Source organism: Pelodiscus sinensis, chromosome 21 (assembly GCF_052426305.1).
Source record: "Pelodiscus sinensis isolate ZL-2025 chromosome 21, ASM5242630v1, whole genome shotgun sequence".
NCBI classification, from domain to species: domain Eukaryota; kingdom Metazoa; phylum Chordata; order Testudines; family Trionychidae; genus Pelodiscus; species Pelodiscus sinensis.
In genome coordinates this window covers 6,556,723-6,573,073 of record NC_143072.1, presented here as the reverse complement: position 1 = coordinate 6,573,073, position 16,351 = coordinate 6,556,723, and the positions used below count along the sequence as shown (strand labels likewise).

Sequence of the window (16,351 nt, the reverse complement as noted above, 5' to 3'; positions counted from 1 at the left end):
TTGATACAATAGTCCAGAGTTTCTCAACCTTTTATGAAGTACCCCTTTTTTTAAAAACAAACAAACCGGTATCTACAGTTTTCAGATACACACATTTTTTTTTTCTAACATTGCAACACATTTGTGTAAAGAACTTAATCATAGCTGGGCAGGTGATGACATTTTCGGGTGTTAAAAAGCACAAAAATAATAAAGCGCTGTCAAACTTAAAACAAAAATTCAGTTGTCTCCAAATTTCAGTTCCGTTGATGTACCTTCCAGACTTCTTTCACGTACCCCTAAGGGTACTCGTACCACTGGTGAGAAACACTGCAATAGTCTAAATAGACTTAATCAAGGCGTCCTAATGGGAGCATGGAAACACCATGGAAAGTGGACATGGATCTAGTAGGTACGCTCACAAATTTCTGCTTCCCCAGTATTTTTGCTGAAGATAATTTCCAAAGAAATGCAAGTAAATGTCAGTGATGTATTCAGCAGAGCTCATTGCAAAGCTCCAAGTGCACTATAAGCAGCGAAACTAGAGTTAAGTGGAATATGAGTCAGTTAAAACCATAGGGAATCTAATAATGTTGCTCCAACGATAAACTCCTGCTTCGGGAAACAGCCTGAGCGCATCGCTGGGGTAAGTGCCCCAAGTCACGACAATGATCCAGCAGTTGCACAGTGATGCCGTCATAATAGCCACAGCCACTATATAGAGTCCAAAGGGCTGAATCGTGAGCGCTATATCAAAGCAGAAGACTGGAGCTCAGGCCTTCGAGGGGTGTTCCTGGCTCTGCCATTGGCGTGCTGTTGCATTGGCACATTACTTCTCTGTCACCCCAGCTACGAAGCAGGGATGTTTCTGGTCAATGTCACACGAAGTGTTGAGGGGTTACGTTTTATACAAAACCCTTTTGAGCCCCTCTGCAGAAGACGCTGCCCAGGCCAAAGACACAGTCCTTCAGCACGGGAGGTGAACAACACCGTTCAAAACTGAGACCAGCTTTGCTCTCTTTAGAGTCCAACCACATGGATTGTGGCGGTTTCTGGATTTCCGGGCTTCAGAGAGCACTTTTTATACTTTTGGCGCCATCTCGTGGTGATCCGAGCATATAACGTATTGCCAAAGCTGCTGATGACACACACTTTCAAGGCTGAATTTTCCAGAGATTCTTATTAAGAAGCTGCTTAACTGGGGAGGAGAGGAACAGGAGATCTGACATTCATCACTGATGCGCTTACAGGGTGATAGCCCAGGGTTAGGCCTGGCACATTTACCACAGCCCCATTCTCAGCTGCAAAATTGGGATAGTTGGGGTTGGTCCTGCCTTGGGCAGGGGGCTGGACTCGATGACCTCCTCAGGCCTCTTCCAGCCCTAGGTCCGGTGTTTTCAGACGGTCAGAGTCCAATCTGCTTTCACAGGGTGTGTGTCCAGCCAGCCGGCTTGCACATGTCTGTCTGACGGGCGTGAGTGGGACAGATTAAGACGCAGGCAAAGCACCTGGTCACATACCCTGACAGGCACTAGCCTGGAAAGGAACAAGGGAGGGTTTGCCTGGCTCCCTAGCACAAATGTTGCCCTCTTTGTACCAGATACCGCAAGGGAGGATAATTCACCCTCATTCCCGGGGCAGGGCAATGAGAGAGAACCAGGGGACTGTTTCCCCCCCACACCCCCCGCAGCAAACTCAGCAGGGGAATTCACAGCTGCAGCTGCTGGCTAGGAAGAGGCAGCACTTGCTCTGGGGAGTATTGGTGCCTTTGGGGGGGGGGGGAGTCTGCCACTGGTGTGTGGGCCGGTGAGGCAGTGGCGGGAGCTGTGAGCCACACACACAAAATGCCTCTCTCCAGGGACCCCTGTTGGGTTCGTTCTTCCCCACGACGTGAAACCACCCTCCTCCCTCCAAGGAGCTGGCTGACACCCCTCACCCGCTGCGGCCTCCCTGCTCTGTTCCTCGGGGGCCCTGCAGGCTTCTCCCTATTGCATTCCCCACTCAGGCCACAGCACTGTGAGGCGAGCACAGGGCGGCGGCTGCCCACTCCTAGGGCAGCGAGTGCCTGGCCTCCCTCCCCGCCAACATGCAGAGGAGACTCCGAGGGAAGAGCGACACCGCTAGAGACACTTCAGGGGACCCCCACATGCCTGGGGGCTGGGAGCGGGCAAGAATTTGGACAGTGGTCAAGGGCCGCACCCTCCCATGATATTCATGAGGAGATGCAGGGGCTCTGAGATGGAGTTTGGGAGCAGAAGGACGCTTGTGGTACGGGACTGAGGTGCAGGAGGGAGGGTGGGGGCTGGCAGGGGGTTGTGACCTGGGACTGGGGTGTAGCGGTTTGGACCCGTGACCTAGGGCAGGAGAGGGTTGTGACCTGGGGCAGGAGACTGGAGGGTAGGAGAGGGTTTAGGGGTTTGGACAGGGGATTGGGAAGCAGTATCTGGTAGGGGTATGGGTGCAGGAGAGGGGGGTAAAGGGTAGGGGAGGGAGGTACGGGGGTGCCAGAGGCAAGCTCTGGCTGGGTGACTTACCCAAGCAACTCCCAGCCAGCAGCCCTGCAGGTTTCTCAGGCAGGCTCCCTGCCTGCCTCCTCCCCCCATACTCCCCCACTGACTGCAGGGGCCATGTGCGTCTTCCAACGGGCAACTCCCATTGGCCGATTGATTGTGCTAGGGGTGGGGGCAGCACACGAAGCCGCTCCTCCTCCCCCCAGGCTTGTTCACAGGCGAGCAGGGTCCACAGCCGCTATTCTGAGCAGGCAGGGAGTCTGTTGCCTCCCTGAGCCAGATTCGGAGGCTTGGCAGGCCAGATTCGGCCCAGGGGTTGTATTTTGCCCAGCTCTGCTGTGGTCAAAACCAGCCTGTCTCCTCCCTCTCACCTTGCAGAGCCAGCACCCTGAACACAACCGACAGCCAGCACAGTGTGGGCATCCCGGCCTGGTACCATCCTGCCCTCTTCAGTCCGGGCCCTGGAAGATTGCGCCTCTCCTGGTGCCTCACGGAGGGAACTCAGTCCCATTCCAGTCAATCTTCTGCCAAGTCCCTCAGCCCCGTTTCCACTGAGCCAGGCAGGGGCAGATTTACAAGCTCTGGGCAGTGTTGCTGCTTTCCTGAGGTGGGCCAAGAAGATAGTCAAGGGAAAGAGTGAAGGGGAAGTGGGGAGGGCTGGTGCAGAAGAGCCAAATGCCCTGCTGGGGTAAAACAGGCAGCTCCCCGGCCGTGAGAGGAACAGTGGCACAAGCCGGTAGAGATTTTGACCCCCATTTTCCTTCATTAGACCACTCACAGAGGGCAGGCCCGAGTTAGCCCTCTCCCCAACCAGGGAGCGGATACAAGAGAGGGCAGCTCTTGGGAGCTAGTAGCTGAAGCTGTGGAGGGTTTGAGGCGCACAGACGTACTGGGTCAGGCCGCACACGCCGTTTGAATGGAAAGACACGCCCTGTTATTGAAAGGAATGCAACCGACTGTTGGTAGATGGTAACCACTTATGCCCGGGGCGACACAAAGCACATTTCAAGCTGGTTGAAATGCCCAGGAGAGGAAGTCCCTTTATTTTGGGAATTCCCTTCTTAGTGGTTCCTGCATTACTCCTTCCCAGTGCCTGCAACAGACGGCAGCGTGGCAAGGCGACCCCAGTCTGGACGATCGCTGGCTGTCACTGCAGCCTCACTACTGCTCTGTTTTATGCCAGGGGGATGGAGGGTTCCCCCAAGAGCAGGAGCACTGTAACGGTAGCGTCCAGCCACACTCATTGCAGCCCTACTGAGTTTGCATGGGCATTGCATATGGACAGTCCTGCTCCCACCCCGGCTCGATTTCAACCTCTGCTCAAACTCCCCTCTTGTGGTGTCTCTGAAGAATGACACCTTCCTTTCGGGAGGACAGGCTAAAATCCAGCTGTACGTGGGTGTCTGCTGCACCGAACTCCAATGAAACATTGCTTTCCGAGGGAGCGCGGCCTGCGAGCGCAGCCTGCGAGCGCTGGGATTCTGCCTCAGGCAGGCGGTGGCCTGCAATACGAGCACTAGTGCACTTTCCATTTCCATTGGCTCTTCCACTCAGACACACAAAGGGCTTTCAGGTACCTGGGGGTGACTCGGTTTGCCAGTGCGACCTGGCCACTCAGTTCTTATCCTTGGGCAAAATTAGCAACGGCTTCTGCTCTCCAAAGCTCTACATGACTTAGGCTCTGCCTTCCTCCAGCAACAAGCACAGTCCCCCTGTGGCTGTCCCTAGAGCAGGGGTCACCACCCAGTCGATCAGGATCTACCAGTAGATCTTGGAGCCTCTGATGGGATCCTGACTGGTTTGGCCAAGAGGCTACCAAGTGCCGGCACTTCAGCTGCCCCTCTCCCCACTGCTGAGCAGCTGCTGCCTTTTGCTTTGAAGCTGGCCCTCTCTTCCTCCGCTTGCTGGGCAGGGAAGGGAGAGGAGGGGCACTGATGTCAGGGTGCCCCCTCTCCCACCCTGTAGTCTATCCCCACAGAATGGAGGGGGGCACAACAGGGCTTGGGATGGAGGGAGTTTGCTGGCTGCTTTTGAGAAGCAGTGAGCCTGCCCTAGCCCCACTGCACCACCTGAGGTAAACTGTGTCCAGATGGAACGGGCATCCTGAACCCCTGCCCCAGTCATGAACCCCCCTCCTGCACCCCAAGTCCCTGCCCTAGCCCTCAGTCCCCCCCGACCCAAACTCCCTTACAGAGCCTGCACCCTGAACCCACCCCAGGCTCAGCTCAGAGCCCCCTCACACTCCAAATCCTTAAGCCCTAGACCAGAACCTGCACCCCAACCCTCTGCCCCTGCCTGATGAAAGGAGGGAGGAGGGAGTGAGCAGGGGTGGAGCCTTGGAGAAGGGGCACAAGGAGGCGGGGCCAGAGTATTTGGATTTGAGGTGGCCCCTGGATTGTACTTACATTCAAAAAAGTGATCCCATGCTTTAAAAGGTTGGAGACTCCTGCCCTAGAGAGGCTCTTCTGGGAGCCTGATTGACATCAAAGAAGGGGACTACTAGCCAGGCGTTAGAAACCATTGCCCACTGCTGCCACCACGCAGGGAGTAGTGACGTGACATGACTCAACGTGAGAGACTGTGAAAGAGTCGAATACTCAGAAAGTGGGGAGCACCCACTCTCTGCAAGTCAGGCCCCTTTGAGGCATCTCGGGGGGGATGCAGATGACGCAGGTCGACATTGCAAACGAGGCAGGGATTTAAATATCCAGCACCTAATTTGCATAAAAATGGCCACCGCGTTTTGCCAATTCAGCACTTTGTCCGCAAAAAGCGGCAGTCTAGAGGGGGATCTGTTGAGAACGAAGGCCTTTTTCGACAGATCCCTTATGCCTCTTGCAAGGCGGTTTACAGGATCTGTCGAAAAAGGCTTTCTTTCTCACCAGATCCCCCTCTAGACTGCCGCTTTTTGCCGACAAAGTGCTGAGTCGGCAAATCGTGGTGGCCATTTTTATGCAAATTAGGCACAGGATATTTAAATCCCTGCCTCATTTGCAATGTCGACCTGCTTAATCTGCAGCCCTCTGCCGACCAAGGGACGCGGTCTAGACATACTCTCAGGTTGGACAGGGCCCATATTCAGTGGCAGGCAATGATTTTTGGTGGGGGCCACTCCAAGAGTTTGGAAAGTCGTCAAGAGCTGCACTTCTCTGTGGAGGGCGTGTGGGGACTAGGATGGAGGTTGGGTGCAGATGGGTGCCCAGGGTAAGGGGCTGGGAGGAGAGGGTGTGGGGTCTGAGAGGGAGTTTGGGTGAAGGAGGGGTTGTGACGTGGATCAGGGTACTGGGGTGTAGAATCAGAGAGAGAGAGTTTGGATGCAGGAGAGGATTCTGGCTTTGGGAGGGGCTGTAGGAGGAAATGCAAAGTCTGGGAGGGAATTGTGACCTGGGGAAAGGAGGTGCAGACTGCAGACCGTTTGGATGTAAGCTGGGGCAGGGGATTGAGGTGCAGGGTCTGGGAGGGAGTTTGGGTGCAGGAGAGGATTCTAGCCTCGGGGAGAGGTGTTGGAGGGGGTACAGGATCTGGGAGGGAGTTGTGACCTGGGGCAGGGGGTGCAGAGGGTTTGGATGGTGACCTGGGGTGCAGGAGGGGCAGAGGTGCCAGTGGCAGGCTTTGCCTGGGAAGTGCTTACCTAAGCGTCTCCCAGCCAGCAGCCCTGCAGCACCCACAAGGCAGGCTGGGCTCCCTGCCTGCTGCAGCCCCAGACCACTTGAAAATACAGACTGCTCCTTCCACGTGTGTCTCAGCTCCAGGATGGGGAAAGAGGCTTGTGCTGCTCCAGTACCCGAGGTCAAACTCTCAACTCATATTGGCTGGTTGTTTCCAGCCAATAGGAGATGAGGATTGGGCTGGGGGTCGGAGATCACACGAAGTCTCCCCCTCCCTCCAGAGAGGCACAGAAAGCAGCCCTGTGTTTAAAACGGTGGCAGCTGTGTGCCTGAGGGTCCCGGCAAGGTGTCCGCAGGCCGGATCCAGTGGCTTGCCAGGCCGGATTTGGCCGGCGAGATGTATCTTGCCCACCCCTACCCAAATCCCTAGCCACAGTGGAAAATTCAGGCCTTTAGTCTGAAATATCCTACAGACTTGGTCTTTCCATGTGCCCAGGGTCAGATTTCTAAAGACATTTAGGTGCCTATAGACAGATAGTCATCTCATTAGCTGCCCATCTGCATTTTCAGACACCTTTAGAAATCTGCCTCCAAGGCATTTAGGGCTGATTAAACTCCCACTGAAGTGAAAGAAAATCTCCCACTGACTTTAATAGGAACTGAAGCGGAGTTTGAAGGTGGAAATAGGCAAGCCGGGGGCGGCTCTTTGTGATGAGAATATTCGATACGCTAGATCTGCGTTTCTGCTTAACTGTTGCTAAATTATTTTCTGGTTCTAGAGTGAAAAGCAGCTTGTCAATCCAAACAAGTTAATCATTTCTACCACTTTAATAAGCTTGGCATCTACTGTGTGATCTTCTTTAAAAAAAAAAAAAAAAAAAAAAAAAAAAAAAAAAGAGAGAGAGAGAAAGGAATGACCGGACAGCCTTGATCTCCATCACACTATTTCCAGAAGCAAATCCAGAGCCAGGACACTATTTTAGTTCTGCTGGTAATTTACACCATTGGAGCCCATTATCTTTAAATAAATAAATGCACCAGAGTCTTCCTTTGGTTTTAACAGTTTCTTGTAAAAAATCCCTGTAATCCAGAGAGGAGAGAGACGGACGGGTGGGTGGATAGGTAAGTGGAGGGGAAGTAAAGTGGAGAGGAGTAAATACTGAATAGAAACATAGACCCACTAGGAAAACAGAACTTCTAACGCTAACTCCTGTCTGTGTCTTAGGCTAATCCCTTACTGCACCTTCCAGCTGTAAAATGGCAATAATGGCACAGTAGAATCCTCTTTACTTGAAGAGTCTGGATGACACCAGATATGATTGTCAGATAAGCAGGAGCCAACAGAGCATGGAGAGGCACTAACAGGCAGCTAGGAAAGAAGGATGTGGGCAGGAAGGAGTTTATATAGTCCTATGTTCTGCAGCTTATTGGGTAAGTACCCATCACTACTGCACCCTACTGGGTGCATTTAATATAGACGCCTAACCGACTGCACCGTGCAGTGGAGTTTATTCTCTCTTACAAGTAACTATCATATATTGTACAGTAATCATTTTAATGGCAAGCGATTGGGCTAAAATCAAAAGCATAAGACACCAGAGTAGATTACACATGAATCGTGCTGAAAACGGAATGCGATTTACATTGCACTAGACTCTTTCCCAGTTAGTGGGGGTGGAAATGTAATTTCTGCAACAGTGGGGCCCCAAGCTTCACTAGAGTCCCTAATGCTGCCTAATTATTGTCATTTATAGCACAGTAGCACATAGGTATTCCATTCACAATTAAGGCTCCATAGTGCTAGATACATAGTCAAAGAGAGATTCTACCCGAAAGGGTTTATAATCTAAATAGAAAAGCCAAAGCACGGGAGAAAATAAATATTATCTGGAATTTGCAGATGGAGAATTGGGGCATAACGTGATTCAGCAAGTCAAGTATCTTTAAATGGAATACTACTTAGCCAGCAACTTAAGCAGCATTCAGCAGAGATCACCTGCATGCATAGAGAGCTAAAGTACTCCCACATGGTATCAGTGTGTATATTTATGTAAGAAGTCCCGTTCATAGAGAAGGAAAACACTAGTTAAAAATCTAACTAAACTTTCAGTTGTTTTTCCTTGTTTTCACTACCCTGTCTAGATCGGGGCAATAAGGAATAAAAAGCTGCAAAGACCTAAGATCTTTGGGGAGGGGAGAATCACCCAAAATTGCTATTATTGCGTATCAATGGCTTTAATTGGGGTGAGGTATTAAAGAAACCATCATCAGCACAAAGGCCAAGAGGAAATTACAGTATTGATAAGGTTTGGGTAGCAGCAAACCAGACTGGAACTACATATCTAGTAATCAAAGACAATGAAGAGAATTAGAAGGCAAAAAATTACGTGAGGCAAAAGATAAACATTGCACCAAATGCTATGACCGTGCTCAAAGAATCAGTTCATACACACATTGCACTAACTGGCATCCCTGTTGGTGATGTGAAGAAATCTGCAAAACAGCAAACTCCTGGGAGGGAGAGAGGTTTGACAAATGAATCCAACACAGTGGATTGTGGGGGCGTAGTACACCAACAAAACAAGGATGTTCTATACTTGGGAGTGTTTCATGCTGTATGATACATGACGCCCCTGTGGTCCATATACCCCGTGGTCAATAACTATTTCTGCTGGGCTTGGAATAAACCTAACTGCTTTAACGTTACACATTTCAAGAACAGGATTTAAGCAAGATGAGTCTTGAATGGAGAAACGCTGCTAAAACGATTGTCAGCTAAAGTCTGCATTTCAGACTTTTATTTTAAAAATATGTTAAAACCTTGTTTCATCTTTTACGGGTAATAGCACATTCTCATGTATGCCACAACTGAGAATGACCGAGTGTCCACTGGCTTCAGAGGAAAGGGAAATCCATAAGCAGGAACATATTTTGCTAAGAATCACGGGAGCTCTCAATGAATAAAGGTTGACCCCTAGTTGATTTATATAAATTATGGCCTCAGTCATGTGAGGTGCAAAGTGCCCTGGGATATTTCTGGAAGACAGACTCTACATAAATGTATAGTCATTAGGCAATGTCTCCTCTGAAGTCCTTTCCCCATGGATCTGTTACTGCAGATGCTTCAATTCCACAAGCTTCCTTCAGTAGTTTTCATTCCTCCAGATCCATCTAGGACTCTGGCTTCCTTCAGAAAGTCAGAACGATTTTTAATTATACTGATCCAAAAGACCTTTTCCATACAAAAAGAAAAGGAAGCAATTTTGTTTCATTATGCAACAACTGCACATGCTGCCAAGAATATGCAGAGTTCACACAAAGTTGAATGTTAAATAAGTGATAGGGCTTTCTTCTACACAGATGAAATTGTAGAGTGAGATGTGCTAAACATCAGATTTATATGAGTGTAACAACGGAGACAATATCTCTGGACAATAATGTTTCACGGGAGTAAAGATATATGAGTATAATTTGACAAGCAAAACAACTTGCATGTAGGCTTGTATACAAGCAATGAGGCTTACAGAAAGAGACATGTTGTGTCTATAAGGGAACGTCTAGACTATGGAGCTTTTCTGGAATACCGGAGGAACGCGTCTGCTTTTCTGAAAAAAAAATTGGAAAAGTGGACACATTTTGTCAGCATCCCTATAAACCTCATTTCGCGAGGAAGAAGGGATGTGCCGAAAGAAGGTTTTTTCCCCGACATTTGGCCCCATGTAGGCAGGCCAAATGTCAGAAAATCCTCATTCGGAAGAAAAGTGGAAAAAGATATGCAAATTATGGTTTACAATTTACATATCTTTTTCCGGTTTTTCTTTGTAGTGTGGACATAGCCTTAGAGAGGGAGAGGACAGATTACTCAGGTCTTGTTCAAGATGACAAATTTCAGCATCATAATTCCTGGTAAAAGTTGCCTGGTTAAAGGCTTCCAAAGGGCTTATAATAAACGCAACTAAAACACTGAAAGTCGGACATCAGCAGGAATGGATATTTCTAAGCAGAACAGCTGCAGGAAAGAGCAGGAATAAATGGGACTGACTAATTTTTTAGCCATAAAAATATTCATAGACTAATTAAAAACAATCTCCTATGAACTGACATTTCTCATGAAAGAAAGCCCAAGATGTTTATTTTAATGGAGGAAAAATGTTTAAAGTCATATCCTCAAGTGGTGTAAATTGGCAACACATTACTGACTTGAGTGGAATTGCACTAATTTACATTCACATTTCAATTCAGCAAGGTCCTTAGGCACATGCCTAACTTTGAGCACCTGGCTTCACTTAGAGAAGGCAGGCATTCAAATACCTTGCACAATTGGGACTCAACTCAAGATTTGTCGTCCTCTTTCTTTTCCCCTTGTTATAGCACCATGGTTGTTTCTACACTGTGGCCCATAGAGGGTTTCTTTTATATTTTTCTCATGGCTGCTTATTTCTTAGGAACAAAAGTCCAGTCTTAGGAAGAAATATGATTTCTTCCCTGTAGCAATGATGGGGCACTCCACACAAAGAAGCACCTGGCAGTTTAGTTCACATTTTTTAATAACATGGCACAATTTACATTACACAAGTCTTCGCTGATGAGGAAACATGCTGAAGATTCAGAGCCGCTTCACTTTTCTTTTCACATAGGATCTAGAAAGGACTTTTATTACATACAGGATAAACAGCAAAAAGGTTTGTATATAACAATCTCTTTACAATACTGAAAGCTACCACTACGGTTCCAGTGTACATATTCTTCTGGGTTGGGTTTTTTGTTTTTGTTTTTTTTGTTTGTTTTTGTTTTTAATTTTTTTCCTTTTGTTCTTTAAAAAAAACACTGCACAACATCTGGAATTCACAAAATCTGAAGCTCACAACTAAACCTTCAGTTTACTACTAAAATAGATCTCTGATCATTAGAAACAACTGTCTGTAGTTAGACTTTTTTTCTTTTCTTTTTCTTTTTTTGCCAAAACAAGATAACAACTTCAGATAGCACTTTAATACACTAGAAGACCAATGGAACTAATTTTATTTCATACATATATTTTACAGTCCAGTAGACAAGATATTGTATTCTTTCTGATAAAGTCATATTCTCTCCAAAGATTTAGACAAGAAACGTAATGCATTATAAGTTAGTGTATTATGAAAAGACAGAAATTTCAGAAGATCGATGCATTTTTTTTTTAAAAGTGCCATTTTTCCTGTGATCAAGGAAAAACAAAGCTGACCTATTAGCTCTTCACAGATGTTATTACCAACTGAAACACAATAAATTCCATTATGAAATCTGCATTGGAGTTCAGACTAAACTACTGATCCAAAGTGAAAACAGATCCATCACTTTGGGAAAGTATTAGCTATCTTGTAGGATTTGTTTCAGTGTAGCTAAATTCACGTACCCCCAAAAAGTGTGTATAGATAAAAATGGCACACTGATCAGAACAACAGAGTCAAACAGCTATAACCAGACATTTTTTCCAAAAATAAACTTGACATGTTAACTGATAAACTTTTCAGGAAGTATCTCACATTTGATGTTACTCTGTTTAACCCAGGTTAATAAGTCTGAAAAAACCATACATCATATTAGACACTAGTGTCGACGATTATATTTTGCTAACCTGCACAAGACCTAAGAAATACATGAGCTACAGTAACATTAGCATCTTGGTGCCAGGGTTCATATGGAGAACTACACCTCTGATGGGTCCTTTCTTCATCAAAACAAGCAAGGAAAACAGATTTGTATCATGAACTTGTTCAGGGAAAATATGACTTTATGTAGGTTGGGTATTGAAAAGGCTCCTTTCAGTTATACAGGCTTTTGTGAAAAGCCTTAAAATTCATTGCATAGTTGAAGGGGTTTAGCTGTCTATAACAATATATGTAACACAGTATAAGCAAACTGTGTTGATCAATATTAAGTTTGCAAATAGCACAGTTTAAGAAGTATTAATGTTTTATGTTACTTAATTTTATCTATTTACATTTGTACAAAGTAAAGCTTTCATCTTACCCTTTTTGCATATATGAACCATTAACCCATGAAGCAATCTTTTTACATAGCTATCTACAATTGTCTTCATTTCTGGTCTGAAAGAACTTTGTACGGTTGTTGTTGGCTTGTTTTTAACCAAATTATGATGTTTTGATGCTTGTTCTTCAGTTCAAATTTTGAAATTTTTAAACGAGAAAGAAAATAGAGTAGGAGACACAAGGTACGTATGGACTTAGCTAAAAGATCTGGAAAATTTCAACATATAATATACAAAAAACCCATTTCAAAATCTTTGCGCTTGGGTCTGTACATTTTATACAGTGGGGTATCATCCACAGTCTGTATCAATGACTAGCAAGAAGGTCTTTATATCATGTTCAGTCTCTCCTTATATCTTATTCTGTTTATCGTGCTTCAATGTCCTTAAGGGTGTGAGAAGGAGGCCTCTCTCTCATCTCTGTCGACAGAGGAGTAGTCCTTCTGGGAGACCCAGGCCGAGGTCCCAGAGTGGAAATAAGAGGAGGAGGGGCGCTGAGAGCTGCGGTGGGAGGAGTTTTATTGAGAATGCCATTCTGGTGTCCTGTCGGGGGACTGACTCTGGGATAGTGCATGCTGGGGAGTCCCGGGGTGATTAAACTTGGGTGAGGCAGATGACCATCCAAGGCGGCAGGGTGAACTGAGTGCAGGCGGGCATGTTCATAGTCCTCCCGTAGCATGTGTAACCGTTCCCTCTCATCCAAGTGGTTGCCCCTCTCGTGATCACGTCGAGGATCCACGGACAGAGAATGGTGGTGATGGTGGTGGTGGTGATTATAATCATGAGGTTCCCTGTCCCTGAATGACCTATCGGCTTCATATAATCTTGGCGTGGAAAGACGATGAAGAGGATCATTTCTTAGCAAGAAGTCCCTGCCCAGAGGGTCTCTCCGATGAATATCAAGCTCTCTGTAAGGATCTCGCAAAGGATCCCTCATTGGATCCCAGTGGAAAGATGGGTAGGGAAAACGTTCTCCACCTGGGATTGGGCTTATTCCCATAAAAGGTGTCATCATGCGTGTCCTATCCAGGCCACTGATGCTGTTCATGGGGTGTATGCCAGTTACGCCTACAGTCATGGGCATAGACACTAAAGGACCTGGATGGACGTTAGATGTAGATATTGGTGGCGGTTGGTCAGATGACCTATGAGTCTGAGGTCCTTCATGTGGAACATCGTGGTCTTCTTTCCGTTCCTCCTTCACTTTAACTTCACTGCTTTTCTTCTGATTATCATACGCAGGCTCGTTCTTCCTCTCAGCCTCACGGCTGGAAGTACTATTAGGCCTGGTGCTCTCCACAACAGGGGGCCTAGCGTAGGGTGAAGGTACCCTGGACATCTGTTTAGACTCTTCCACCACCCTGCTTTCATGGCTCAAGCCTTCTTTCTCTGAAGCATAGTTATCCTTCACCTTGTGTTCTTCCACATTCATGTCCTTTCGAGATTCAGAGTGGTCCCTGTCTCGTTCTTTGGGTTTCTCTTTCTCTCGAATCTCAGGATTGAGATGGCTTCTGATCTGCTCAGCTGAGCTGCGGTTATGTCCGAGGGAGTTCGATGGATGAATAGGTGCTGGCGAAGGATGACTGGAGTGTCTCTTCTCAATACTCTCCCTAGACAGAGCAAAGTATAAAGGTTTAAGGTTTGAGAAACTGCAAATAAAACAAAGTACCAAGGTCCTGACTCCCTGTTCCTTGTTGTGCAGAAAGCTAGACACATGCTATTTTAATGCATTATTTTCTTTGGCAGAGGCATACGTGTCATTGTTAGAACAACCCTTCTCTACACCGTGTTTGTTCTATTTATTTAGACCCAGGAGAAAGAAGACCCCTAAAGCTGCTTTACAAATCATGTAACAAAATTCTTGACACTCATGTTCAATGCTCCCTTCTATCCTGCCTTTTTGGAGAAGACCAGAGAGGGGGTGGTAGCCATGCACCTCTGGCATTGCCAGAAAGTCTCCACATTTCCTGGACCCATTTTATTTTCGATCGACATATGGTACGGAAACAGCATTAGACAACCATCTCCTCCTGATGACAGATGAAGACCAAACAGCTGCACTGATCCTTTTAGCTCTACGCTATCAGCTGTCCTTTGGTCACAAGAATCTTGCGATCCACTGAGATGTAAGAGGGCCACTCAGGTAGCGCACTCGCTAGACTAATTTTCCATTGAAACCAACAACAAGAAGATATAGTTGACACTGCTACAGTTTCTGGCTGTGATAAATGAAGTCGTTTCGCTATTTGCTCTGTGTGAAGCCTAATGTTGGGAATTCTCTGATGTAGGGCACTTCAGAATCCAGTTCTGTTATTAGGAAGGACAACAAGGTAGCCGCAACAGTATCATCATCTGTCTCCAGCCAAGTGAGGCCACCTCTCTGCTTTCTCAGTGTCTAGCGGTGACGGAAGCTTTGGGGAGGCTAGTTGGTTGAAGCTCAATCCAAAAAGACAGGAAGTCCCACCTTGCAGGTTGGTGGGCACAGCCAGAGGGGATGTTTCAGTAGTAACCCTGCGCTATCCATTCAGCACCTTGACTTGCCTTTTGTTAATAAGTGGCACTGTCTAGGGCGCCTGCTTATAGAACACAGCTGCTTTTGGAAGGGCACTTAGCAGCAGCCAAGAGGAAGACATCCTTTCATCTACGGGTAACCTCCTGGATATGGCTCTTGCTGATGCCTCCAGGCCTTTGCTACCCCCAGAATAGATTAGTGCAGCTGTAACTTCATAGGTCCACATCAGACATCTGCTCAGAAATTTAAGTCCTAGCAAAATGGAGCTGCCCAGCAATGTGTTTCTAACAGCGTTGGGACCCTGGATACTTTAGAGACATGCTCTCCTCATGCTCTGTACCAACAACTGAGATTAGCTGAGGCATTAAAAGCTGGATTTGAACAGCTGGAGGCGGAGCATTTTAATGAACATCCCTCAACTTGGAGTCATGAGTCTCTTGTTTCCCCGGAAGAGCCTAAGTCTGTGGACTTTCATTACCCTCTGCAATGACCACCTATTAGATAATCTTTTGCATAGGGGAGTAATTTAGGGACTTCTTGGCATTTTTATTTTAAGTGGAAGCTATGGAGGCCTCGGCTGATGCTAAATCAGTTTGTTTTGTAATTTAGATGTTTACAATTGTGCTTAAAAGAAATGCTTTCTGTAACCAAGATGAATAAATGTGTCCAATTACCAGCCTTTTGGACAAATGAAATAACCATTTTTCTCTACCGATTCTGTCCTATTCAATTAAACCACCAGCACAAACTGATGACATTCCCTCAAGAAACATTAAGAATCTACTGTTACAAAATAACTCAGCTAAGTAAAATGTAGTCTAGTGGGTAGAGCTGGACACTGGGAGTCATTTAAGCTGAGATTTATTTTCAGGCCTGCCACAGGCTCACTGCGTTAACTTAGCCTAATTTCCGTACACTCATTTCCCGTATTTTGACCGGGCAACATTTGCTTTGGGATCCTGAAGTTAACAGCCAAAGTACTGTTATTACTAAATACAACATGTACTGACTGTTGCTGAACTACCTATTGCCAGGTGCCTACTGAGACATCTCACTATGATTATTTTACTGTATTTATGGATATAAAAGAGCTTATGATGTTTTCTGCTCTGGGATTACATCCACTTGAATGTCATCTGCACAAATGCAAATTGCTCTCTGGTGCCTTTTCGATTACCTATCAGACAAGGATTTTCGTCTTGTACTCACTAGCAATTGTTTTCTTTCTACATGCTATACTGCAGTGGTGGATTTCTTCACACAAAAAAGTGACACTGAAGGATAAAAAATGTAGTATATCCAAATATAACATTGTATATATACAGCAAATTCTGGGCCTGACTGTGATTTTCCTATGCTGCTTTCATATGAATGCAACTGTGCCAACTTCAGTGGAATGTCTTGTAATTCACTGGTGTAAATGAGATCAGAATCAGGCACTATTGCCTAATCAGGCTAATGTAATCAACTATGGGTGTGTGTCTAGACGACAGGGTTTTTTCGAAAAAAGGGGCCTTTTTTCGAAAAAACGTCCCCTGCATCTAGACTGCTGTCATGTTCTTTTGAAAGTAAATTGAAAGAATACGGCAGTTTTTTTGACGGCGGAAAACCTTGTTTTCCGAGGAATAGTGCCTTTTTTCGAAAATATCTTTCGAAAAAAGGCACTATGTAATGCAAACTGTGCTTTTTCGAAAGTACTGATTGTAGTCTA

The 16,351-nt window shown here is 46.4% G+C and overlaps 1 protein-coding gene across 9 annotated transcripts in view; it reads right to left on the bottom strand.

Moving 5' to 3' along the window:
* Positions 1-10,626: 10,626 nt before the first annotated feature.
* The window catches only part of AUTS2 (activator of transcription and developmental regulator AUTS2), a 1,120,208-nt gene continuing 1,114,483 nt past the window's right edge, over positions 10,627-16,351 (bottom strand). For all 9 annotated transcript variants that reach the window (XM_075904281.2, XM_075904276.2, XM_075904275.2 and 6 more), the window contains one exon: positions 10,627-13,738. In XM_075904281.2, coding sequence (XP_075760396.2) covers positions 12,496-13,738 — 1,243 coding nt within the window. In that variant the 3' untranslated portion in view covers positions 10,627-12,495. The remainder of the gene's footprint in view (positions 13,739-16,351) is intronic.